The 25,310-nt window shown below is 42.2% G+C and overlaps 2 protein-coding genes across 5 annotated transcripts in view; both read right to left on the minus strand.

Annotated features, from left to right (window-relative positions):
- Positions 1–2,077: 2,077 nt before the first annotated feature.
- Positions 2,078–9,267, minus strand: LOC139573954 (riboflavin transporter 2-like). Of its 4 annotated transcripts, XM_071397973.1 has the most exons (5): positions 6,356–6,652; positions 6,063–6,110; positions 3,935–5,016; positions 3,487–3,610; positions 2,078–3,183 (listed from the first exon to the last, which is right to left on the minus strand). In XM_071397973.1, the coding sequence occupies exons 3-5, from the start codon at positions 4,969–4,971 to the stop codon at positions 2,971–2,973; spliced, it is 1,374 nt and encodes a 457-aa protein (XP_071254074.1). In that variant the 5' UTR covers positions 4,972–5,016; positions 6,063–6,110; positions 6,356–6,652; the 3' UTR covers positions 2,078–2,970. The 4 variants fall into 4 exon arrangements, with proteins under 4 accessions (XP_071254074.1, XP_071254072.1, XP_071254075.1 ...); XM_071397971.1 differs by lacking the exons at positions 6,063–6,110; positions 6,356–6,652 and adding an exon at positions 9,072–9,267; XM_071397974.1 differs by lacking the exons at positions 6,063–6,110; positions 6,356–6,652 and adding an exon at positions 9,050–9,179.
- Positions 9,268–12,065: 2,798 nt separating this feature from the next.
- The window catches only part of LOC139572611 (plectin-like), a 143,180-nt gene continuing 129,935 nt past the window's right edge, over positions 12,066–25,310 (minus strand). The window contains exons 58-74 of the mRNA XM_071395304.1: positions 24,992–25,198; positions 24,661–24,780; positions 24,333–24,502; positions 23,915–24,074; positions 23,569–23,763; positions 23,141–23,266; positions 22,357–22,500; positions 21,657–21,845; positions 21,128–21,242; positions 20,299–20,468; positions 19,850–20,012; positions 19,428–19,582; positions 19,220–19,294; positions 18,956–19,073; positions 16,580–16,734; positions 16,221–16,341; positions 12,066–16,097 (exon numbers count right to left, since the gene is read on the minus strand). Of these exons, the coding sequence (XP_071251405.1) occupies positions 16,072–16,097; positions 16,221–16,341; positions 16,580–16,734; positions 18,956–19,073; positions 19,220–19,294; positions 19,428–19,582; positions 19,850–20,012; positions 20,299–20,468; positions 21,128–21,242; positions 21,657–21,845; positions 22,357–22,500; positions 23,141–23,266; positions 23,569–23,763; positions 23,915–24,074; positions 24,333–24,502; positions 24,661–24,780; positions 24,992–25,198 (2,409 nt within the window). The 3' untranslated portion in view covers positions 12,066–16,071. The remainder of the gene's footprint in view (positions 16,098–16,220; positions 16,342–16,579; positions 16,735–18,955; positions 19,074–19,219; positions 19,295–19,427; positions 19,583–19,849; positions 20,013–20,298; positions 20,469–21,127; positions 21,243–21,656; positions 21,846–22,356; positions 22,501–23,140; positions 23,267–23,568; positions 23,764–23,914; positions 24,075–24,332; positions 24,503–24,660; positions 24,781–24,991; positions 25,199–25,310) is intronic.

Consider the following 25,310-nt stretch of genomic DNA (forward strand, 5'->3'; position numbering starts at 1 on the left):
CTCCAATGATTTCCTGCCTGATATATAATATAGCCCATATGAATGTTTTATCAGAAAAGCTGTGTTTTTTTTGCTAGGTGCCTACCTTGTGTTGCTTTTAACTTTTGATTACGCCGTACGTTGTCGCACGAAAAGAGTAGCCAAGGTCAAGACAACTCTGTAATGGGCTAAACGGGGGGGGAAAGTCTCTAGCCTTCCCCAACGGGCCCAAAATGATAGTATGAGGTTGCAATAAAAATGTTTTTGATGAGTTTGGACAAAGTGGTAATTTTAAGGCCTGGGAGTAAGCCGGCCTTTGCGCAATAAGACGTTCAAATGCGGCCAAGCAGGTGGAAAGAGTGGAACGAAAACAGACATGACATAATCATATCAATAAAAGTGCATAGCAGGATTCCTATAGGAACCATATGTTTCCGTCCGTCAGGAAATATAGTGTGTCAAGCATCACGGTGTAAAAAAATCCATTTAGCAATATTAAAAGCAGTCGCCTCCAGAGTCTCTGCATTTGAAGTGGTGAATCAAATCTCATTTGGCTCCTCTGATCGCTCAGCATTCCTTTAGTATTGCCTTGAATCATTTAGAGAAATCCCTTTTAGGTCTCGTCCAGACGTCGGGCTTTCCAGCCCTCCCTCTCTGGCTTTTACCAGACGTCGCGTTGTGAGGGGAGAATGGTCGATTGCATAACGCCAGGCGAGACCTGATCGTTCCTGGCCTTAACACAAAATTCAATCATTCTCAGCATTCTCCAATCCCACATCGGCCCGTTAAAGAGCAGCGGGAGCTAGGATTTCCCCTCATATGTTTTCAATTCAAATTAGGATCACAACGTATGCTGTACGCATAATCAAAGGGAGCCAAGAGAGGGAAACGGACAGTGTGAGATTTGGGTCAAGAGGGAGAGACTGAGCAAGAAAATTGGTTCGAGAGACAATAGGAGAGAGAGAGATGGCCATTGCTACTCCAATGACGGTTTCACCAAAGCACCCACCTTCCCGTAGGTCAGGCAGTCCACCTGCATTTCAGTTTGCACATTCACAGAAGCAATAGCGTTCACAGAAGAAGCATCCTAATTGGCCAGGGCTCTCTCGACAAAGAGGATAAATCAAAGATATCCCTGCATATATTACTCAGCACCTAAAGTTCTCTGACCTCTGTTATTGATGGGCCCCTGCACACTTAAACCATTAAAGCCACAAATAGACATAAGAGCATATGTATGATATGAGACAACAGGAGATGATGAATCCACTGGGGCCTGAATCAGGCTATGACTTTGCTCCTCGGTGCTCTCTATCTTTAGGGTCTGTGGAGAAAAGGAGCACACACCTGCACCCATCAACTGAGAACTCTAAGTTACTGTGAGTGGGTGAGATTCAGGAAATGATCGAGACATGACTCTTAGTGGCATGGGGCAATACTCAAGAGACATGCACAACTCCTACGGTACTTTGCGAAATTTCAGGATGCATTCAAAGAGCAGACGGAAGGGCAAATAGAAAATGACTAACGTAAAAAAGAAAATTGTGATACAGTGATATTTATAAAATGATCTTGAATATGGCCTTATTATAAAAGGGCTATATTCATGGTAACATTAATGTGTGTAAATGTGTTATGTATATCAATACATTTAAATCCTAAACCATACTGTAAGTCTACACTGATAATCTAGCTACTGTACATGACTCAAATTTAAATAAATAACAGAAACATGCCTACACAAAATGAACTATACACGCTTGCTTAAGAAAGCAGTGTGAAGGTAGAAAAATACATTTGAAAAAGTTGTATTCATAGCTAAATACTTTTCCATTAGATCTTGCAGTCAGATTGAAGGCATATGTGATATCCATAGGTCTGAGCTACATGCCAGGATGTGGACCCCTGCTCTGTTCAGATCTCACACTCAGCTTGTGTTACCATTATCCTAGCCTGACACCTACTGGTCAAATTCTGGAAGCGAAGGTTTGAAGTATGATTAGGATTACAGTGATGCTTTATAACCATGCTAGTGATAAATAAACTACAGAAAGTTGATAATGAGGTCAGCAATTAATAGAGAAATACAAAACATATATATATATATACACATTTTAATTGACTTGAGCAATACATAATGACAGTTCATTACATTATAACTGCAGTAAGGTCGTATACAAAGCATGTAAGACAAATTTTGGTTTTGAAAAAAAATACATAAAACATAGACGTGTAAAGAATAAACATAAATTACCTTTTGGTTGACATTTGCAGTGCTAGAAACTCCAAAATGAAGGCACTGTTTTGTCCCAGTAACATCTTCCAACCATCACTTTTATAACACTATACTTAATTACCCTTCATGTAAAACAAGGCATTCATCTTCTTTTAAAGAAGAATTGTAAAAAGCTTAGCAATAAAATATTAGCATCTTTGTGGTCTTTGTAACAATAAAAGTTGGCCTCCCACACTTTACAGATTTCAGGTCTTATATTTGAGCCAGTTTGCAACAGCAGGAAAATAATTCTGCAGCAACAGGAAATGTGAATTATTATGTGGATTATAATTAATGGGAATTTTCATAGGGAATGAAACATTTTTCACAAGGGAAAATTAAAGTCTGAAATGTCAAAGTGGAAATTGCAAACTTCAGTAGCCTTTTTAAACCTCAAATACACTACACGTTTTAAAGCCCCTGCAATGCAGAAAAACCTATCTTGCAACAAGGTGATCAAATTAAGACCGTATGTTTTTAAACTTTTTTCAACAGAAAACAAACAAACGGTTTGGTGCCATTTAGTTTCTAATCTGAGAATGTGCTTCAAAGAGATCCTTCCGGAACCATAGGGAGATATGTAATTGCTTTGGCGACAGACTAGATACGTCAAAATCAGTTTAAAGAGGCAAACTCGCATGATGAAATATACATTTCCAGTGTCAACCATTTTTGTTTTCTACAGTGAGTTTCAACAGTAAGCCACAGCTTGATCCCTACTTTGTGCACATGGTGTTACAAGGGTCCCCTGATTTGAAGAGTCCATAGACACTGACCAAGGGAAACATGGACAAGGCACCTAGCATGGAACCAAGCTGTACTACTGCTCCACACCACACGAGGGCGCTGTGGCCCTCATCCCGAAGGATCACCCCAATGATCACCTTCACATAGGAGAGGGTCAGGACAAACAACATCCAGGCTATGACCTACAACAGAGAGTAGATAGACATTACAAACAAAAATACTAGCATTGTGTCAATATTCACAGTACATTAGAGGATCATTAACTGCATACTGAATAGCATGGACATGAGTTTGATTGTTTACTGTTGTTTAGGAAGCCTTTGTTTGACCTCAAACGTCCCATTTTCACTCAGAAACATGTCGTTTTTCGAATGGCCCAATGAAATCAAATTGAAGTAATGTTGTGTTCAGATGTTATCAGCAATCTTGCAACGTAACACATGTATTCTCTCTATTTCATGACGTAATAACAGAAAGAGCCTTACTATGAGTGCGGTTCCTGAGGCGCTGTGGACCAGTAGAGGACAGGGGCTCAGTGCAGCCATGGCCATGATGTAAGTACCAAACCCTGTCCCAACTATTGTCAGAAGCCCAATCAGCACCAACGACCTGAAAAAAGAACAAGGAAGAGCTAGAAGGTGAGTTGAGGAAGTGGGTTGGAAAATTCAAGGTGTTTGGATTACTTAAATGATCCGTTGAAGTACTGTATGTTTTAGGATGAGACAGTACAATGTTATTTAATGCTGTTTATTCTGTATTTTGTTAGAGAAGTCAACTTGATTCAGTGACTGCCAGTCATTCTATTCCAGCCATTACAATGACTCCACCCCATGTCTACCTTCAACAGCCTTCACTGGTGACTGCATAGATCTGAGAGGCTATGTTCAGTAAATGATTAATCAGTCAGTTATGCTAATCAAGAGTTGGGTTTACCTTAAGGGCAGGAACATGGCGATGAAGCAGGCCACGGGGTTGGCCACGGCTGCCATGGTGGCCGCCAGATGGTAGGCCTGGTTCCCGTAGGGCAGACAGGAGTAAGACTGCACTGAGGGCAGCACTGCATTGGTCAGGGCATTGACCCAGGCCAGAACCACAAAGATGAACGTCACCTCCAGCCCACTGTAGAAGCCTGTCCCAAAGGTGCTCTGCCGGGCTCTCCGGTGGCCATCCGGAGAGTTGATCATGGGCTTCTCCTCTTGAGGTCTGTGAGACAGGGACAGGGCTTGGTCACTCTTCTCTGCCAGGCCTCTGTTGAAGTAGTGCTCGCGCTTCCTCTCCCTGGCCACGGCCGGGTGGTGGTTGAGCAAGAGGAAGGCGGCCAGACACACCACCATCATGGCACTGAGGAAGAGGAAGAAGACCTGGGCCGAGAAGTTAGCGGGCTGGTATTGAGCCTGGAGCGCTCCACTGGCCTCTACCGTGGAGTTAATACCTAAGGTCCCATTGGCTAAGCTAGCCACTGTAGCATTCCGACAGTGAACCACCCCCACCCCCTGCACCAGAGCCACTACGGCAGGCACCAAGCCACTAACGCCCTCCCCTACAAAGTACGTAGTGAGGTACTGGGGCCCGAGGCGCATCATGAAGGGCAGGAAGGTGACTGAGGAGGTGCAGTCCACCACAGAGAGTAGGAAACAGAGCACTAGGAGGGGGACACTATGCGTAGCGCCCGCTAGGGGCACCGTGTGCTTCCAAAAGAAGGCCAGGAGGAAGGTGGCGACCACGCCCAGGCCCACTATGGAGTAGATGACGGGCCGCTCGTCCAGCTTGCCCGGGCGGAAGCGGTGCATGAGGGTGACGAAAAGGGGCCCCACGTTGGCCATCTGGATGAGCACAGTGAGGTAAGAGGGCAGGTACCAACCCTCTGGGATTTCGGGAACGATAAGGGGCAGTTCCACCCACATCCCGTTGATGGCCACCCAGGAGCCCATGCCAAAGAGGCATGCCAGCACGTGGGTTAGGAGAGTCATGGTGAAGGGCAGGGGCACAGCCAGTAAACAACTTGCATAAAGGACCTGAAACACACAAACAATGCACAATTTCATGATTAAAATGCAACAACATACGTTGCCATAATACTGATCATGTACTGATATTTTATTAGGATTTTTTGGAGGGGGGCTATAAATCAGCTTTAATATTGCAGATAGATTGTAGCTTCCATCAATGCAATTGTCTGCATCACTTCCAATCCCACATATATTTTTTTGCAAATATATACATACACACACATATATAAATACATGCATACATATCTTTAAAAAATATATATTTCCTTTATTACCCTCCAACCCAACCATCCCTCCCCCATTTGGAGCAAACTAGTGAACAACATGAACTGATATTTGTTGGGGTGCTGAAAGGCATAATTACCAAACACTATTCATTGTACCAGAACACAGAACTAAATCAAAATACCCATTCTCAGCTCTGCAACATCATCACAATGACAACATTATATGAACCCATTTCCGTAGTTCCCTTGGTTCTCCTCAAGGTTAGCCTATGTGTAAGTGTTGGTGGGGGTATCCTCTCACCCACGTTGTCATTGGTTACAAAAGCCAGCCTGTCTGCTACACAGTATGTGACCATAAGACTCAGACTCAGCAGCCTTCCCTCCCCCCGTCCCCCCGAATGTTGAGTCTGGCACAGAGTACCTGACCTTTCACACACAAACTCACTAGTCTCGGGAACAGCCCCATACACACAGGCTGAACCTACAGTTCATCCCTTTCTGTGCAAGTACAACATGGTAAGAGGGTGTTACTGTGACTTCTGCTGATTCATAGTTGCCTGTAATTCAACGTCTGTAACTGAATAGTTGATGAGTCACCTCACTCAGTGTCTGAACGGAGAGAAACACGGTTCTTATTTACATACATACATACGGACACACACACACACACACACACACACACACACACACACACACACACACACACACACACACACACACACACACACACACACACACACACACACACACACACACACACACACACACACACACACACACACACACACACACTTAAGAGTTTACAGAACTACTGTATATGCTCACAGTAACTCAGTTCCTCTCTTCCTGGTTCTTCTTCAGCTTGAATCCATCCTACACGGAAGACATAATAATTCCATCTGCTCCACACTGTAGCTGAGACAATTCGTTAAGTAGGCAACATGGGATGTGAGTGATGAGGAAATAGTCAAACCAATAATACTATTGGTTAGACCATTTCTCTATCCCATGTTGCCTAATTAACAAACTGGCTCAGCTTCAGTGTAGAGCAGATGGATTTAGAGGCTTGTGGAATTATTTTCTAATTCCCCTTAGACTCAGACGAATGATAATCTTACCTTGTGATGGAGTGGGACTGCCTATTATATCTCCTTCTCTCTTGGGTAACTTCTCACTCCACTGTGATCAGAGCATTATTCCATCAGCCGGCAGGTGTGTACATTCAGTTCATATTCCCTCCCCCCTCTTTATCGCTCTTACATACACACACACACTCACGACTTCCGTGTATCCCATTCAATTGACAGAACAGGAAGTACACAGGCTCCTCTTGTCTATGACGCCGTAATCCCCCGGATTTAAAGGAGCCTCGTTCGAAAAATACATTTGCCATGTGCTCTGCAGCTCTGCCTCCCTGCAGCCCCGAGAGCACTAGAGCAAGTTGCAGTAGCAGCAGGGGGAGGGGTCAACTACTGTACCCTCCCCCTCTCCTCCACCCCTAGAAAATATGCCCATGGCTCTGCCCCTCTAAACATAAAACGTTGGCTGTAGCGAGAGAAAGAGGGAGAGCGAGAGAGAGAGTTAGAGAGAGAGAGAGAGAGAGGTAGAGGCAGCTGCCAAGTACTCTACTACACACCAGTCACAGGAAGCTGTGTATTTATAACAGAATGTCAGAGGGCAGTTCCTACTACTACTCCAGATTGGTTTTAGGAGACTGTAACCTGAGACGTGACACTACTAACAGTGTCACTGCTCCTAGTTTCCAGTACAGGTTTCCTTTTGCACTGATCTAAAAGGCTGATGATGAAACAAGTTGTTACTGTGCCCCCTAGTAACCTACTCAAAGGGAATGCAGTATATGCTACTTTGACCACTTAGTGTATCTGTAATGTCTATGACATTACTGTAAGACAACACACCCAAAACACATGAAAAGCAGGCTTGACTTGTTTGCTCAGTCTTCTTCCTGTCCCACAGTCCCATATTCTCAGCACGTCTCTCCAACAGCCTTGAATCCTTGGAGAGTCATTAAATGTGTTTATTATCTATGTTCTACCCTCTAGTAGGATGCCTATAGATGTTGTCACAATCATATTGCGCTGTTGATCTTTTCTAATTGTTCATTTGACATGACACGATTTTGGCCCGGGTTCAAGCCATAACCGGATTACAGCGCGCTTGACATTTAAAGGTAATTTCCAATCGAGTTGGCACCTTGCAGCGTTTACCTGGAATGTTGTCGACAATCCTTTGTTTGGAGTACATCATGCCTCTAACCTTTTCTCACATTCAGTCAGCTAACATTTTCTTTAGTTTGCTCTGGTCTAATGATTGTCTCCTGATTCAGATGGATGTTGGGCTAATTGGATCCAACACTGCATTGTGTAGCTGGAGCACATGAACCAGTCTAATGAGAAAAAGTTACCCATGTTAGCGTACAATTTAAACCATGCAATAACAAAAACTCCGCAATACTAAAGGATTATTACCTAATTGTTTTTCTATTTTCCCCTAAGAGAAACAGCAGGTGTTTCCTCAAGCTCTTACAACCTGCTTTGTTTTTGCCAAAAAACAGATGGATGCAGCCTAGTGAACATATGTTTCTTCACTGTGAAGAATTGGCTGTGAAGTGCACTTTCGGCAAAATACATACATTTGTAAAATCACACGTCACTGTGGCAAACTCTGTTTTATGAAACAAGTATTTGAACTATGCCATTTTTGTTTAACCGTTCACAACAAATCTTCAGTAGAAATCAACAAAAATATTAAGTAGGCCTATGGTACTACTTAAACGCTATTGAATATACGGTACATTTTGCCTGTAGACCAGTAGATGGTGCTAAAAGCATCTGATTTCGTTTTTGTCCTTCATCTCTTATGAAAGGTACCGCAGACAGTTATACAAGAGAAAGACAAAGTGATATGAGGACTGATGAGAAAGTACATTAATCTCCATTTGACATTAAACATGCAATGCAATGGCAATTGCATTTCAACTACCCCATGTATTTCAAGGAAAAGCTCTAACATCATCCACACTGTATTTCACGCATTTCAATTTGTTTGGTATTGTACAGCTGTAACCAATCTCCAGACATTATTTCTACTTTACATTAATAATCATTGTGACAAAAAGACCATTCCTATTTTTCTTCCTTGTGCAACCCTGGCAAAGTTTCAGTATGTTGTTGACTGTAAAATATGACATGGAATTAATTGCAATCAAGTTAGTTTCACACAGATTACTTGCTAGAAGAAGAAAAACTAAAGAACATCAAACTTCATATTGGATATACTGTACTGTACCACTAATTGCTAGAAAAGGGGGTATACAACTTAACGTGAATTGACATTTTAAATCCTATGAGGTATATCGTCTTAGGTAAGATGTACAGTACGGTAAAGTAAGAAAAATACAAAGTGCCTCAATTATCTTTGAAGAGACCTGATCAACTTGTTGCATCTCTCAATCCAAAATGTTATATCATTTATTTTCTAAATACAGTCAAATATGCTTCTGTTAGTCCATCCCAATTACCGTGTAAACTTGATAAATGATAGTTAGGCACACCTGAAAAGTAATTGTCATGTGTCAAATAAAATCTATAAAAAAGACAGTAAAATAAAAGTGATGATTTTATAACTCATTAAGCAACCAGGAAAAACACCACCCCATTTAAATATCTATACCAGTGATCCTCAACCTCAGATGGCCATGTAACATGATGGTATTCAACCCATAACGCAACTCTTCTCAAAACATGATATAGTAGTTCTTCATCTACTAATGACACATTTACAATCCTCACCGAAACACCTGACTGCGCCTACCTGACTCTGTAAGCTTCCTCTCAGTCAGACAGAGTTGGATGCAGTTGATGGATGTTGGCTGCCGGTGTTTGAGTCCCACAGCGCAATGTGATGGTCCTCTGACAGAGTATGTGTGTGTGAGGCTGCAGTGCTGATACGCCACGCTCTGGAGCGACCTTGTGCAGGTTGCTGATGTGTCTGTCTGTTAAATAACAGTGGGATGGTGCTGTGTGTGTATAACTACTGTACCAGACTATCACGTGACTCGGGGGGGGGGCTTCACTGCACTTTGGTTCACAGGGGTCCAGTCAGGGAGCCAATGTCCTGGGCTACAGAGGCTGGAGAGGGGGAGAGGAGCTGGGCGGCTGTGGAAGTGAGGTAGGGTGGGGTAGTAGGGTTGTGACCTCCCTGCTGGTTGGAAGGGTGGGTGTGTAGCCCAGTTTAGCCAACCATACAACAGCTTCGGACAGCAGCTTGTGATTTTTGACTTCAGAGGGGGGGGGCTGCACGGTAGCTTTTGTTCAGTATAAATTCCATGATGTCAAATGAATGGACCTGATTGGCCTGGAGCTTGATTAGATGGGAGTTGATTTGAGTGCAGAGAACGAGCACCCCTCCACCTTCTATCTCAACCCCCCTCCTCTACTCAATTAAGGCCAGATATTTATTTTCCTGAAAATGTCCTCAAATTATTTTAATCCTGATTGGATGCTTATTCATTACAACTTGAGCATGCTTACAGTACAGTAGATGCAGTTTACTGAGCATCTGTCATCTGAACGTGCTACCGAAGACAAAACATTTCTAACAATCTTTAACACCCACACTACCAAGCTTATCACATTTTTGGTGCTGGGAGTTACTGAGCCCAAAATCAACAGGGTAGAAAACATAAATAATAATCCTACACAGATCCTTTACCTCTGCACATTTGTTGTCAGCATTCTTTGTCACATTTATGTTTCACAAGATTTTAATACAGGGCGTATACTTTTAATTGTTTTCTGCTGATAAAGTGCTGGAGTTACGAAAACATATTGTTTATTATTTTTGACGTTTTTAGCATGCATTTTTAGCAAATTTAAGCTGCTCCGAATACCACAAACTCATTTTTTTTTACGAATAAACAAAACAACTCCCTGATTGTTCCCTGAGCCCTCCCCATCCCTCCCACATAACCTCCCACATAGCCACCCATCTCCACCTCTGCCCACCCGCCACTCTTGCTTAACCTATCCTATCATGCAGGGCTTCTACTTTTTGTCTGATAAAGTTCTAGAGTTACGAAAACATTTTCTCAGGTTTACTTTTTGTAATCCAGGATGGTTTGTCAGATTCATGCGCCCCATAGCCATGGGATTAAGGTGAATGTCAGGCAGTGGTTGGCTGTGAATCGTGAACCATCCTCAGTAACACAGTTCATCGGTCTCTCATTAAGTTAGCTCTTTCCTGTCTTTGGGAAGGGATCCAAGCTGCAAGGCAATGTTCTGACTATTCTTTCCTTCATTATCAGCACAGTGAGAGTGTTGAGTCTGCCAAGCAGGACAAAATAACTCACACTCGATTGTGCAGTTGAAGGAGCCCATGGTCTTCCTGGAGGAATTTTTTTCTCAATTGCTCTCATTGGGCACATTCACTCAAAAGTATAGTCAGTAAAGTCAATTGCCTAGGATGCTGAGGTACTGAGTAGCGTGACTAAATAGGTATACAGCCTAATGTGGCAAACATGTTTCCCCAACATTACAGAGACCATCCTGTATGGCTACAGCAGTGCAGTAAATGACCAACTATCATCTGATATTGTTTTGCAGCTCCCTCTGGTCCTTCTGCAAGGCATTCACGTCATGTGTTATCCTGACTGAGACACCCTCTGTCCAGAGGTGAAGGGTTAACGACTAGGGAGAACAGAAGATTGGTCTATTTTGAGGCATGGATAGTGTATCATAACTGTCCTGATGTTGTTTTGTTCAGACAATGTCAGGCTTCAACACACACAGAACAGAATGTTGATGTCGCATTTTGATGTGTGTGTGTGCGAAGCAGACCTGTGTTGAGATTGCGTTATGTCTTTCAAATACTTCAGCTGCGCTTGATTGAGCCTGCCTGGCGGTATGGAATCAACAAGGAAATATAGTCCTAAAACTGCAAACACCACCCTTTCAGCACTCCAAGCAGGCTCAATCGAACACATCGCGCGGCTCTATTCACTCCGCACTGCAGAAGTTCAGCTGTACAGCGTGATTGAAAATGTAAAAAGGCAACGTTCTCGCCTCAGCGGAGGTCTGCATTCCCGATGACCTTTACATTTCTATCGTGGATTCTGGGACGCTTCAGCTTTACAGATTGAATAGAGCCCTAGATCAAAGTATTTGAGAGGAAGCAAACACTATTTGAACCCAGGTCTGGTGGGAACTCGTGAACTGGACACAAGTCCAGTCACAGGACACTATGGTGGTTTCACTTCAGGCCAAGCCGGTCAAGCAGGTCACTCTCATGACCTGAGTTGGTGCTGGCTGTGTGTGTGGAAACACAATTGGCCGTTTTCTTCCCCTTCTCTCTTTCTGCTGGGTCTTGTGGCTCCATTTTAAACAATACACATTTGTGTGTTTTGGGTGACATGTATTAATAGGAAGTTGGACATTTATGAAGGGTCTTAGTGTGGAGAAAGCAGAAACAAAGATTACAGAGTAAGACGACCACCTGGGAATTATGTTAGATCTTGTTCTTTCTATACTCTTATTAGGTACAGGAACAAAATACATGATCATTTGAGACTAGGAATAGCTACTTCCCTGATTTTATGTACCATCGTCCTTCAGCACCCTGATCATGCTATCAGTATGATTTCCTGTCTCTAAATTATTTCACAGACTACTAGCATAGATATACTATACATTCATTATTAGCCTACGTGACACTTCTCTGTAACAATTAACTATGAGAACCCCGTGTGTTTAAATGGAGCAGTGATGATGTCTGAAGGTCAGAAATAAATTATAGGAAATCAAAGCCATAAAGTGTGTATTAAAATATGAAATTTTTTCTTAATTTCATTACAAATGGTTTATTTTACAATAGACTGAAAACATTATTAGTGGCATTATTCTACAGTGTTCCTAAATTAGATAACAGAACAAGTGCTGGATATAGAAATTGACATGTACAGTAGAGAAAGATAGGGGTGCATAGCAGTAGAATAATCTGGCTATTGTGTTTCACCATACATTGACATCTGTATTGGCCAACATTCTCACATTGAAGCGTACAATGACAGTGGAATGAATTGTTTTTTGTTTTTCTTAATCAGAACTGCATAAGCCCCAACCTTAAGTACACACATGTAAAGTACACACTCCACTGTTTTTGTCATATAAGATTTAACCCTTCTTCGACCAGTCTCAATCAAATCGAAAAGCCACACTTAACACATACCCACACACACACACTTGCTAACAGTGGTAACATACACACACTTGCTTACAGTAGTAAGCATACAGTAAACCATAGAGAAGGCAAGCACTATACAAGACTGAGCAGGGACAAGTCTAGATACCACCTATAGACAAAATAATGTACGGTGTCAATTTTAGGACATCGTCAGCCTCAAGCCTCATCTGTTTGAGGTAGAGTTGAGGGTGTAGACTTTCACAAGCGTGTCACCTGATATACAGTTTTCTTTGGGTTTATAATATTGATATGAGTTGTAGCACTTACACAGTCATGGTGAGTGAAATCAATCCTTTGTCTGATAGTTGTTGTATGCAGAGGTGTAATTGTTTGAGAGACACATGTGAGGAACGTTCGCTATAGGTGGGACCTTTTGCTTATATGTTTAGGCTCAAAAGGAAGAAAGAGACATACAGTTGGAAGTCTGAAGTTTACATACACCTGAGCCAAATACATTTCAACTCAGTTTTTCACAATTCCTGACATTTAATCCTAGTAAAAATTCCCTGTCTTAGGTCAGTTAGGATCACCATTTGATTTTAAGAACGTGAAATGTCAGAATAATAGTAGAGAGAAATAATTATTTCAGCTTTTATTTCTTTCATCACATTCCCAGTGGGTCAGAAGTTTACATACACTCAATTAGTATGTGGTAGCATTGCCTTTAAATTGTTTAAATTGGGTCAAACGTTTTGGGTAGCCTTCCACAAGCTTCCCACAATAAGTTGGGTGAATTTTGACCCATTCCTCCTGACAGAGCTGGTGTAACTGAGTCAGGTGTGTAGGCCTCCTTGCTCGCACATGGTTTTTCAGTTCTGCCCACACATGTTCTATGGGATTGAGGTCAGGGATTTATGATGGCCACTCAAATACCTTGACTTTGTTTTCCTTAAGACATTTTGCCACAACTTTGGAAGTATGCTTGGGGTCATTGTCCATTTGGAAGACCCATTTGCGACCAAGCTTGAACTTCCTGATGTCTTGAGATGTTGCTTCAAAATATCCACATAATTTTCCTACCTCATGATGCCATCTATTTTATGAAGTGCACAAGTCCCTCCTGCAGCAAAGCATCCCCACAACATGATGCTGCCACCCCCGTGATTCACGGTTGGGATGGTGTTCGTCGGCTTGCAAGCCTCCCCCTTTTTCCTCTAAACATAACGATGGTCATTATGGCCAAACAGTTCTATTTTTGTTTCATCAGACCAGAGGAAATTTCTCCAAAAAGTACAATCTTTGTCCCCATGTGCAGTTGCAAACCGTAGTTGGGCTTTTATATGGTGGTTTTGGAGCAGTGGCTTCTTTCTTGCTGAGTGGCCTTTCAGGTTATGTCGATATAGGATGCATTTTACTGTGGATATAGATACTTTTGTACCTGTTTCCTCCAGCATCTTCACAAGGTCCTTTGCTGTTGTTCTGGGATTGATTTGCACTTTGCGCACCAAAGTACGTTCATCTCCAGGAGACAGAATGCATCTCCTTCTTGAGCGGTATGACGGCTGCGTGGTCCCATGGTGTTTAAACTTGCGTACTATTGTTTGTACAGATGAGCGTGGTACCTTCAGGCGTTTGGAAATTGCTCCCAAGGATGAAGCAGACTTGTGGAGGTCTAAAAAACAAATTCTGAGGTCTTGGCTGATTTATTTAGATTTTCCCATGATTTCAAGCGAAGAGGCACTGAGTTTGCAGGTAGGCCTTGAATTACATTCACAGGTACACCTCCAATTGACTCAAATTAGGTCAATTAGCCAATCAGATTCTTCTAAAGCCATGACATCATTTTCTGGAATTTTTCAAGCTGTTTAAAGGCAAAGTCAACTTAGTGTTCATTTTCTGACCCACTGGAATTGTGATACAGTGAATTATAAGTGAAATAATCTGTCTGTCAACAATTGTTGGAAAAATGACTTGTGTCATGCACAAAGTAGATGTCCTAACCGACTTGCCAAAACTATAGTTTGTTAACCTAAGTGTATGTAAACTTCCGACTTCAAGTGTAAATTAATATGTTGGTTTGCATAAAATAGTCCGAATTAAGACCCGAATGGAAGAAAGAAAGTCAAGATCTCATTGAGAACTACACGTTTGTATTTTGGGAGGGTCACACCCCGTGAAACCCTGTAGAAATACAGTTGTTCATCGGAAATAAAATAAACGTCAGTCTATTTCTCTAGTCCTAAACACTGAAGCTAAGTGAATTAAAATCAGAAAATGTGTCACCACACACACATACAGAACCAAACCAATGCACTGACTGTAGTTCAGTAAATAAAAAGTGCATTTCATGGGGAGAAGTTCATGTGTGAAGAACATAACTTGCCATACAAAACCTCCAGTGACTACACAGCAGTAACATAAAAAGTACATCTACAATATCACAGTAATGTTCCACTTAAACATTGAACCCTTAAACATCAAAAGGCAAAACCAAACCTGAGAAAATAATCTCAACAAAACAATGACCCATGCCCGTCTTCATACATTTTTTGATCTTAAAATGTAGCATTTAAAACAATACTTTAACAGGACGTTAAAAATAAACCTTTAACTGACAGTGTAGCATCAGTTCAGGTTAAATTTGAAACATGAAATAGCAATGTGGCCCCGCCAGCAGTGTTTCATTAGTCTGGTCCCAGATCTGTTTGTGCTGGCTTGCCAACTACTATGGACGTTGTTGGCGAAACAGTACAAGCAGATCTGGGACCAATCTAGTGTTTCCTATTATGTCATGGAAAAATAATTACAACGGTGAAAGATGATGGAACCATTGGCTGTGTAGGTTTTTGGCGTCATCTTTTGGACGGTCTGTGTCTTGTTATTAAACACAGGGCCTACTAGCACACCTTCACGTATTTGCACGTGAGCGCATTTTACAGACACACTTATTTAAAGGGAGAAATGCAGTACACACAGTAACATAAAGGAACTAATTATGACAGTCGCTGATGAAATCCTGACTTTATATAGCTTCGAAAATGAATATCCAGTTTCTGCTAATACACGTGTTTGCTCTTGTAGAGTTTTGTGATTTAGCTTCAGCCCACATCGCTGCTTGATCGCAGCTTGCCCTGACATCATTATACGGGCACAGGGTAAAACAAATATTGAAGCTAGATTGTAATCTATACTGGTAACCGTCATGCAATGTGTATCCATGTAGACTGTTCCAGTATCTCTATCCTCGGACTCTGTCATATTTGGAAAACCAGTGTTGAAGTTGCATATTGATATAGATGATCGAAATGATGACTATGTCAATACAATGACTCAGAGAGGAGTGTAGTGGGATATGTCCAGGTTTAGGTCAGAGGTCATGTCCAGATCCCTAGCTGAATAATCAGAGGCTATCCACAGAGCCTACAAACACAGTGTCCAATAGAGTATCAGGCCCTTTTGTATCACTTCTGAAGGTTGTGGAGTTCCCCTTAGTGGCAGTCTATGGGCTTGTGACTGAGGCCTTGTCTTGTTGGTCTCTCTCTCTCTCTCTCTCTCTCTCTCTGGACCCCAAGGCTGTAGTGGAGCTCATCACTCTAGCGTTCACATGATGCGCATAGTGGACATACCTTCCTTATCATGTGGGCAGTCTTTCAGCTTCCTCTTAAAATACAAAAAAACAAAAGCCATTATGTCAATGGAGGGGCTATCATGTTGAACTCATCTGAACTGTACTATAATTGCAAGACCAATTCCGTTCATAGAGGGTTGATTCACTGTACACACCTGATTGTGAAAGAGAATCCTCATTCCCCGCAGTGGAGAACTGTAGATCTGACCCCAGAGCAGCTATGGCGCTCCTGGGCCGGATACAGCGGTCGCCTGAGAGACTCCTCCGCAGTAAGGCCTGGAAAATGGAATAGAGATGATCAAACCATGGTTACTAGCCACCTCAATGACATGAATAGAGGATCTTACCTTATTGCTTTGAGGACTATCATACTTCTACAAAGGAGAGTGTGTTGGTTTGGGGCTAGTACAAAGTTACAGTGGTAAGCTTACCTTGTTGGTTTGTAGGCTTATACACAGGTAGTGATAATAGTGTTTCGGGGTTTGGTAGTACACTATGATGGACGTGATCTTACTTTGCGTGTTAGGGGGCTGCTTGGAGCCGAGGCGCTGCTGTAGAGACTCAGGCTGGAGTTGGACCTGCTGACCGTCAGGATTTTAGACGAGCCTCCTCTCTGGGAGTTGTCGAATAAATACTTCTCTTTTATCTTTAGGTTCGTCCGACCTTTCACTGTGAAATAAATAACAGACATCAATGGTCATTGTGAATCTGGCTTCATTAACTAAAAATTAACAGCATTTTCACGTTTGGATGAAAAGCATACCCAAGTTCAACTGCCAGCTACTCATCCCCAGAAGATAAGATATGCATATTATTAATAGATTTGGATAGAAAACACTCTGAAGTTTCTAAAACTGTTTGAATCATGTCTGTGAGTATAACAGAACATTTTTAGCAGGCGAAACCCCGAGGACAAACCATTCAGAGTTTTCTTTTTTTGAGGTCACTCTCTTTTCAATGGGTTTTCAATGGGAATCCAGATTTCTAATTGACCTTCTTGTAGTTCCTACCGCTTCCACTGGATGTCAACAGTCTTTAGAAATTGGTTTAGGTTTTTTCCTTTGTGTAATGAAGAAGTACGGCCATCTTGAACGAGGGTCACTTGAAGTGTACTGTTTGTTAGAGGCGCGTGACCAGAAAGCTAGCTACAGTTTGTTCTAATCCTGTATTGAACACAGATCATCCCGTCTTCAATTTTATCGATTATTTACTTTAAAAAATACCTAAAGTTGTATTACAAAAGTAGTTTGAAATGTTTTGGCAAAGTTTACAGGTAACTTTTGAGATATTTTGTCGTCACGTTGCGCAAGTTGGAACCGGTGTTTTTCTGGATCAAACGCGCCAAATAAATGGACATTTTGGATATATATCGACGGAATTAATCGAACAAAAGGAACATTTGTGATGTTTATGGGACATATTGGAGTGCCAACAACAGAAGTTCGTCAAAGGTAAGGCATGAATTATATTTTTATTTCTGCATTTCGTGTCGCGCCTGCAGGGTTGAAATATGCTTCTCTCTCTTTGTTTACTCTGTTGCTATCCTTAGATAATAGCATCATTTGCTTTTGCCGAAAAGCCTATTTGAAATCTGACACGTTGGCTGGATTCACAACAAGTGTGGCTTTAATTTGGTATCTTTCATGTGTGATTTCATGAAAGTTAGATTTTTATAGTAATTTACTTGAATTTGGCGCTCTGCATTTTCTCTGGCTTTTGGCCAAGTGAGACAGTAGCGTCCCGCCTAAACTAAGATTTTTGGATATAAATATGAACTTTACCGAACAAAACATACATGTATTGTGTAACATGAAGTCCTATGAGTGTCATCTGATGAAGATCATCAAAGGTTAGTGATTAATTTTATCTCTATTTCTGCTTTTTGTTACTCCTCTCTTTGGCTGGAAAAATGGCTGTGTTTTTCTGTGACTCTGACCTAACATAATCATTTGGTGTGCTTTCGTCGTAAAGCCTATTTGAATCTGACATGTTGGCTGGATTCACAACAAGTGTAGCTTTAATTTCGTATCTTTCATGTGTGATTTCATGAAAGTTTGATTTTTATAGTAATTTACTTGAATTTGGCGCTCTGCATTTTCTCTGGCTTTTGGCCAAGTGAGACAGTAGCGTCCCGCCTAAACTAAGATTTTTGGATATAAATATGAACTTTACCGAACAAAACATACATGTATTGTGTAACATGAAGTCCTATGAGTGTCATCTGATGAAGATCATCAAAGGTTAGTGATTAATTTTATCTCTATTTCTGCTTTTTGTTACTCCTCTCTTTGGCTGGAAAAATGGCTGTGTTTTTCTGTGACTCTGACCTAACATAATCATTTGGTGTGCTTTCGTCGTAAAGCCTATTTGAATCTGACATGTTGGCTGGATTCACAACAAGTGTAGCTTTAATTTCGTATCTTTCATGTGTGATTTCATGAAAGTTTGATTTTTATAGTAATTTATTTGAATTTGGCGCTCTGCATTTTTACTGGCTTTTGGCCAAGTGGGACGTTAGCGTCCCACATATCCCAGAGAAGTTAAAGCAAGTGTTTTTGGAGGATGTAGTGGATGCAATGCAACTGGAAATGGATTGTATTAAAAGCATGCGGAAAGAGCTCTACAGTGCTTCTCAGGTCACCACGGGCGCTGTCCCCATGCTTTTGAATGCACTGCTAAAAACTGATACAAGCTGTTCCACTAGCATTGCTATAAAGAAAATGCTAGCCAGGAGATTATGGATGTTGCTAAATGACCAGCTAACAAACTTCAACATGGTTCGGATGAAATGACAACATCCAAGATAAGACGAAAATAAACTAAAAGTTAAAACCTTATATTTGAGAATTATTCATCAATCAATGCGGTCCTACTTTAAGTCTCCACTAACCTCTACAAGGGTCATTCTTGACCAGGAATTCATCAAGTGCTGTCCAACCTCCTCCCACTCGTACCATCAGGGTACTGCGCAGGATACGCACCATCCGCAACTGTTGGGAATCCCCAAACTACAGCAGAGGCCAACGAAAGACATAGCTGGTTTCAATAGTCTGGCATTAACAACCCTATAACCAAAGTTTTCACTGGGTTCAGTTCAACACATGTTCCTTGTTACAATGACCGACATACAATCAAAAGGTTTAAGGTCCCTCACCCTGTAGCGGTTGGCACTGATCTGCTCCACCTGGAACCTCTTGGGACAGTTGCACTGAGACACCTGTCGACTCACCTGAGGGAGATACGGGAGTCAGTCAGTCAGATAACTTTCATCAAACACAGCTGTGTTTAGGTGTACGTGGTACTGTATGCTGTTACACCGTTGAAGATCATGGGCATGAAAACAACCCTGGGAGACATTTTACCTCCTCGTTGATCTGATCTGCATCTAGCGTCCTCCTGTAGGGATCCCGGCTGGGATGGAGGGCACTCACAAACTCATAGTAGTCAATGAAGCCGTCCCCATTGATGTCAAAGATATTGGCCACTGCATTCATCTCCAGGGAGTTGGTGGGGAATTCTAAAAAGGTAATATGTGGATTTGTTAAGTTTTAGACTTTGAATCAGTGATGGGAGATGACATGTAAATAAGATTTTAATAACAGACTGATCAAAGGTTTCTGCTGATTAAATAAGGCCATCGTCCTCTCCAGGACATTAGTACCAAGTGGCAGTTTTATACACATATCAAATCAATAATGAATGGGCGTTGATATTGATTAAATGGATATAGGGTTTGAGTGACAGACACTGAGAGGCTAGGAGTGGGTATGAGGGCAGGGCTTACTGGATGCCAGGACATTGTCGATTAACTCCTTCTTGCTGATTCGTCCATCCTGGTCCCTATCGATGTTTCGGAACACATCTAGGATCCGAGACTTGAGGTGGCTGATCCACTGCATGTAGCGCTTTCGCCAGACGTTGAAGTCAAAGTTTGCAAATTCCTCCATCTGTTTGTTGAGAATCAATCATATTAGCGACAAATGACATTAACACTGTACATAGAGTAATTTAGATCCAGATTTGAAGCTATTGAAAGGGAAATTCGGTAACACTTCCAATGAATACCCTCTTCATAATTCCTTTTTTTTCTGTCTTATTAACTAATGCACTTTAATGCACCAATAGCTGCTCACAAACGTTTAGAACTACGTTCATAAAGCATGTACGGGAACGCAGCATACCGCTGTGAAGCAAAGAGTTAACACATAGCTGGCAATATGTTGTGCCAGTCACCTCTTGGAGTCTCTGCTCGTGCTGCTCTAGGCGGCCCTGTCTGGCCAGAGCCAAGAGCCAGAGTTTCTGCCAGCGGCTGACCAGCTGACTCAGCTGAGGGGTCTGAGGGTCCAGGTTCTCCAGGGGGAGAGGGACTAGTGTAGGCTGGAGTTTCAGAGTGCTCCTCCTCTCTGGAGCAAACACAGGAAGATGGATACCTCGATTAGCTTAGTATCTACAAACTTCAAGGAGCATTTTACATTTTTTTTTTTAAACAATTTTTTTATCTCAATATCAAATCATTTCTGGGGAACAATGAGGTACCTTACTGTGGTCAAAAATATACAAAAACAGCAAAGAGCAATTTCTCAAGCAAGAATTTAGCAAGGACTGTCTGGGAGTGGTCTGATTGGGTGGAGGGGGGACTGACAATGAGAAGTTATTGGCAGAGAGGTTTGGAACTCTCTTTAGTCTTTTAAGTAATTTACCGCCTGGTGATGTCACCAGGCAGGCCAAAACTCAATCCCATCAAAATAGGCAAACCTTTCAGGTGGTCTTTTCAAACAGCTCTTACACTAAAAGGGCATTATCATAATTTTCACAATTTCACACCATTATTCCAACTTCATAGTGTGGAAATATATACAGTATAAAACACAGGACAATTAATTACGTGTTTGACTACGTTGGGCCTTTAATGTACAATGTGTCCATGTTTGACATAATCCCTCAAAAAATGTGCACGTCAACATTTTAATATGGCTCAGATTAGTGCTGTAAGTAAAACAGTTATTCAATAAAATACAAAGTCCCTAAGCCAACCGGTTGCAAACCCTAACCCTTCACTTACTTGTCAGTGCCTTGCGGCACGGCGAAGCCTGCTGTTTGGGGATCAGCTTCTGTTTGCAGGATTTTGTGGCATGTTCTACATCTGGTAGTTTTCGGTTCAGCTCCTCCATGAATACCTGGAGAGAGGAATGGTGAGTTATTATTTGAGTCTTAACTAAAAAGAATTTGAGTCTGTAAAGAAAAAAATACATAGTATTTTGTGAACTAATACTTGCACTTGACTTTTTCCCCCCTTAATAGCTCTGACTTTGCTGATAGTTACTTTATTGAGGGACAATGTCCTTACTGTGTGATATGTGGTTGTCTCACCAAGCTGTCTTAAGATGAATGCACTCACTAACTGTAAGTCATCTCTGGATAAGAGTGTCTGCTAAATGACTAAAATGTCAAATGTAAATGGACTTGGTAATTGTATACTGTGTGAATTGCAACTGTTTATCTGTGTTTGTTAGTCCTGTGCTCTGTATGGTTTGTAGCTCGTAGAGACTCTATGGTTTGGGACTGTGAAACTCTGTGTTTATGTACTATACCATGTGTTGGACGATGAGTTCCTGGTTGTGTTCGATGCTCTCAGCCGGTGGCTCCTGGTCTCTGAGGTTGAGGGCCTCCTCGGCGGATGAGATCCAGTCCAGTAGGCGCTGCAGCTTCTCCCGCTCAGCCTCCAGAGCAGACAGGCTGGCCTGGATCCTCTGGCCCTGCTGCTGGGCCCAAGTCTGCACCTGAATCAGAGAGAGAGAGAGGGAACACCAGCAAAAAGTTACTTCTGGATTCTGTATTGTCTACAGGGAATCAGCAAGACCACCTAACAGAAAATGACTAACTGCAGACTGACTGACTGCAGATTGACTGACAGGCTGTCTGGCTGGCCAACTCACTCATTCCCTTTGCACTGGCTAGCACATCATAGGCAGCAACAAAAACATAATGGATCTTAAAAATGGATCAAACATTCAGAGTTTTTTTGTGGGGGATGGTCAATGTAAATATAACCTTGCGTAGCAGGTGTAGAAAGACGCCTGAGCAGAGATCCCACTTCAGTTTTTAGGGGAAGCAGAAGTTTGGCTGTAAAATACTATACCCCTGAAAACCGGATGTTAGTGTTTTCTGGTGACTCCGCAAAGGCGAACTTAAATACCTCAACGAAATAAGGCTACACCGATACAACACTTAAGTCATTGTCATTATATTTTTGTCCTACGTAAAATCCTAAGTAGGTAAGAGTGGACTCACCTCTTCGTAGCGGGTCTTGGTGACGCTGATCCAGGACTTGAGTGTGATGATGGAGTCTGGGTGACAGGAGGACAGGATTTCCTCACTCAGACACCGGATGCTCTCTAGCTCCATCTCCTGGAAGCTCAGGGAAGTGATTGACTCCTGGACACAGGGCACAAACACCGAGCTCAATACACCCCCTGTCTACTGGGTAATGCCATCAAACTATAAAACTATGAGTAAATACAAAATGATCTGAAGCTTGGTATCTTGAAAGTCAGTAAAGCTGAAAAGGCAACCACAAAACTGAAACTACCTCCCTCCAGCCATCTGAGTCCATCACCATCTTTCAGTCTAGTCCTACCTCTTCATCATGACCTGCCCTTAACCCCACTATCCTCACACACACTCTTCTCAAGCACCCACTATCTTCCACTTACTCACAGACACACACAACACCTGCTCACTCAGTAATGCACTGACACATGACACCTTTTCCCTTCCTTGAGCCCAGACCCTACTCTTTGTTTCATGTTTTTGTCCTTTTGTTAAGTTTGGCGTTGTTTTGTTTTGATTTCAGTTTCTTGTTTTTCATTTCTACAATTTTAAAGCAACTTTGGGTTCTTGAAAAGCGCTTTATAAATACCATGAACTATTATTATTATTATTATCAAAAGCTAGATAAAGCATCAGGCTTTTATATCTTGCAACCTCTACAAGCCCTGATATTAATTGTTATTATGCTATTTATACACCTTAATAATGGAGGCTACAGTGGTATTAGGCCTAAATGTCTACCTACCTCATGTTGTTTGCGAAAGGCCAGCAGAGCTTCCTCCTCCTCAGGGATGACCCCATACTTCAGCACCCTCTCTGCCTCCGCCAGATGCTCCAGGAAGGAGTGGACCAGCCTGTCAAACTTCTCAGCCTGACAGAGACACACAATGAGATCAACCGTCCTTAATAGAAAGACATAACAAGACATTATAAAGCCTCATGCATGTTTATAACAAGTCATGAATCATTATACCTGCAGGCTTTAAGTAAAGTGTTTAGGAAGGATATACTTTGTTGTCCAAGAGGGGGGAAATTGTCTTGGACAATTTCTGGGGGCTCATCCGAGATGTGAACTTTGATATACCCCGTCCATTCTATACAAGTACATTACATAACACTGAAGATAAGTCAAATGTGATCGTAAAATGTGAATAAGACAGTATGGTGAGTTACCTGTTGAAGGGCTGCCTCCAGCCTGGCCTGCTTGGATACGGACAGTTTACACACATCCTCCCAGCGTCCCTCCAATTCGTCCATCTGCTCCTGCAACCAATGGGCATCAGCAGTGCTGCTCCTGGTCAGGTCCCTCACCGAGCGCTTCAGGGTCCTAATGCACCCGGCTCGCTTCCCCAACTCCTTCTGGAACACCTGAGAAACAAGAGAGTCCAAAGGAATGTCAGATTGAGAGGAATGTCATACCCTGTATTGCTGACGCCTCAAGAAAGGTATTTTTTATGGTGTCCATAGGAAAGCCTCAATATCTTATCGAATCACATACACAGAATGTATAAAAAAGTACCTTGTGCTTGTCGATCAGATTGTTGACCATGTCTTTTTCCCCACCGACAGGTACGTCTTCAGCCAGCTGTGGCTCTGCTCTGTATAACCAGTCATTCAAGGCTTGAAGGGCGTCTGTGAATCTGCCTGAAAACAGCAGTGCCTCCTCCAGTTTGTGTTGCCTGAGGAAAATTAAATTGGATCATATACTCTGTCAAAGTTGGCCAACCGTGATGTTTACAGATCACTTCCATGCTTGCAGATCTGTAAGGTGGAAGCAAAATTGTGGATAGTCCACAACTATTTGGATTGAATCTATCCTATCCCTTCAGGTCTACAGATACCAAAGGCCTAGGGGAAGAGGCAGGGAGCGAATTGGGACCAGTATTTTTAGCTGTGTGGAAATACCATTTCCCTCAGCAGCGCATTGTGTCCCTCACCTTTCCATGGATTTGCCACTGATGGTATCCCATGAGTCCCGGAGCTCAGAGAGCACGTTCTCCAGGTGCTGTCTGTCCTGGGCGCTCTGTGACCTCTCATGGAGGCCCCGACCACTCTTTAGAGTGGCCTCGTACATAGGTCGCTTCGAGCGCAGAAGCTTCTGGAAGTCCTAGGAGCACACATACAAAAAAATACAGGAATTAAAGGGAAATATGTAATTTTGCTGAACTATCGCATTGACAAAAACAATAGATTTAAATGATACATTCCAAGCTAGAAAAATATTCAGAAGAGCTACAATTATTTATATAATTTCTTTAGGCCTACCTTCTGTTCAGTGAGCTGCAGTTTAATTTCCTCGTGGTCCACAGCGATCTCTTTATGTGTGTCCAGCGTCTGCTCCACCTCAGTCATCCAGTCCACTAGGAGGCGCCAAGATTCACTGAACTGAAATATTAGAGGATAACGCGTGCTCGTTATCATGAGAGCCCTTCTAAATTGGACTATTGAAACTGAGGCATTAAGACTGTTTGGAGGGTTACTATGAGTTAATAGATAGAGGATGTCGGGAAAAAAATTATTATGTGGGCCGGAAAATACAGAATAGTTCATAATTACCAAAACAAACTATATTTCAGAGAAGGTTCTGTATCTATACCTGTTTTGCATTCTTCTTGACGTCCTCTAGTGTTCGGCCCCTCTCTGTGGTGCACTGGTGAAGTTTCCTGTAGCGGTCCTGTACGGTCATGATCAGGTTGTGAACCACGTCACAGTCCTCCTTCCTGCTCAGCTCGGTCAGCCTGGAGCCTGCAGTCTCCACCACTGCCTTCTTCTCACCGTAGCAGTTCACCTCACTCACCAGAGTCTGAGTGGGGAAATACACTATGATTTATCATATACACACACAGACATCATTTGCACATGCACACACATACTCTCACACACATAGACACACAAATGCATGTGCACATGCATGC

The sequence above is a fragment of the Salvelinus alpinus genome, chromosome 4, assembly GCF_045679555.1.
Source record: "Salvelinus alpinus chromosome 4, SLU_Salpinus.1, whole genome shotgun sequence".
NCBI classification, from domain to species: Eukaryota; Metazoa; Chordata; class Actinopteri; order Salmoniformes; family Salmonidae; genus Salvelinus; species Salvelinus alpinus.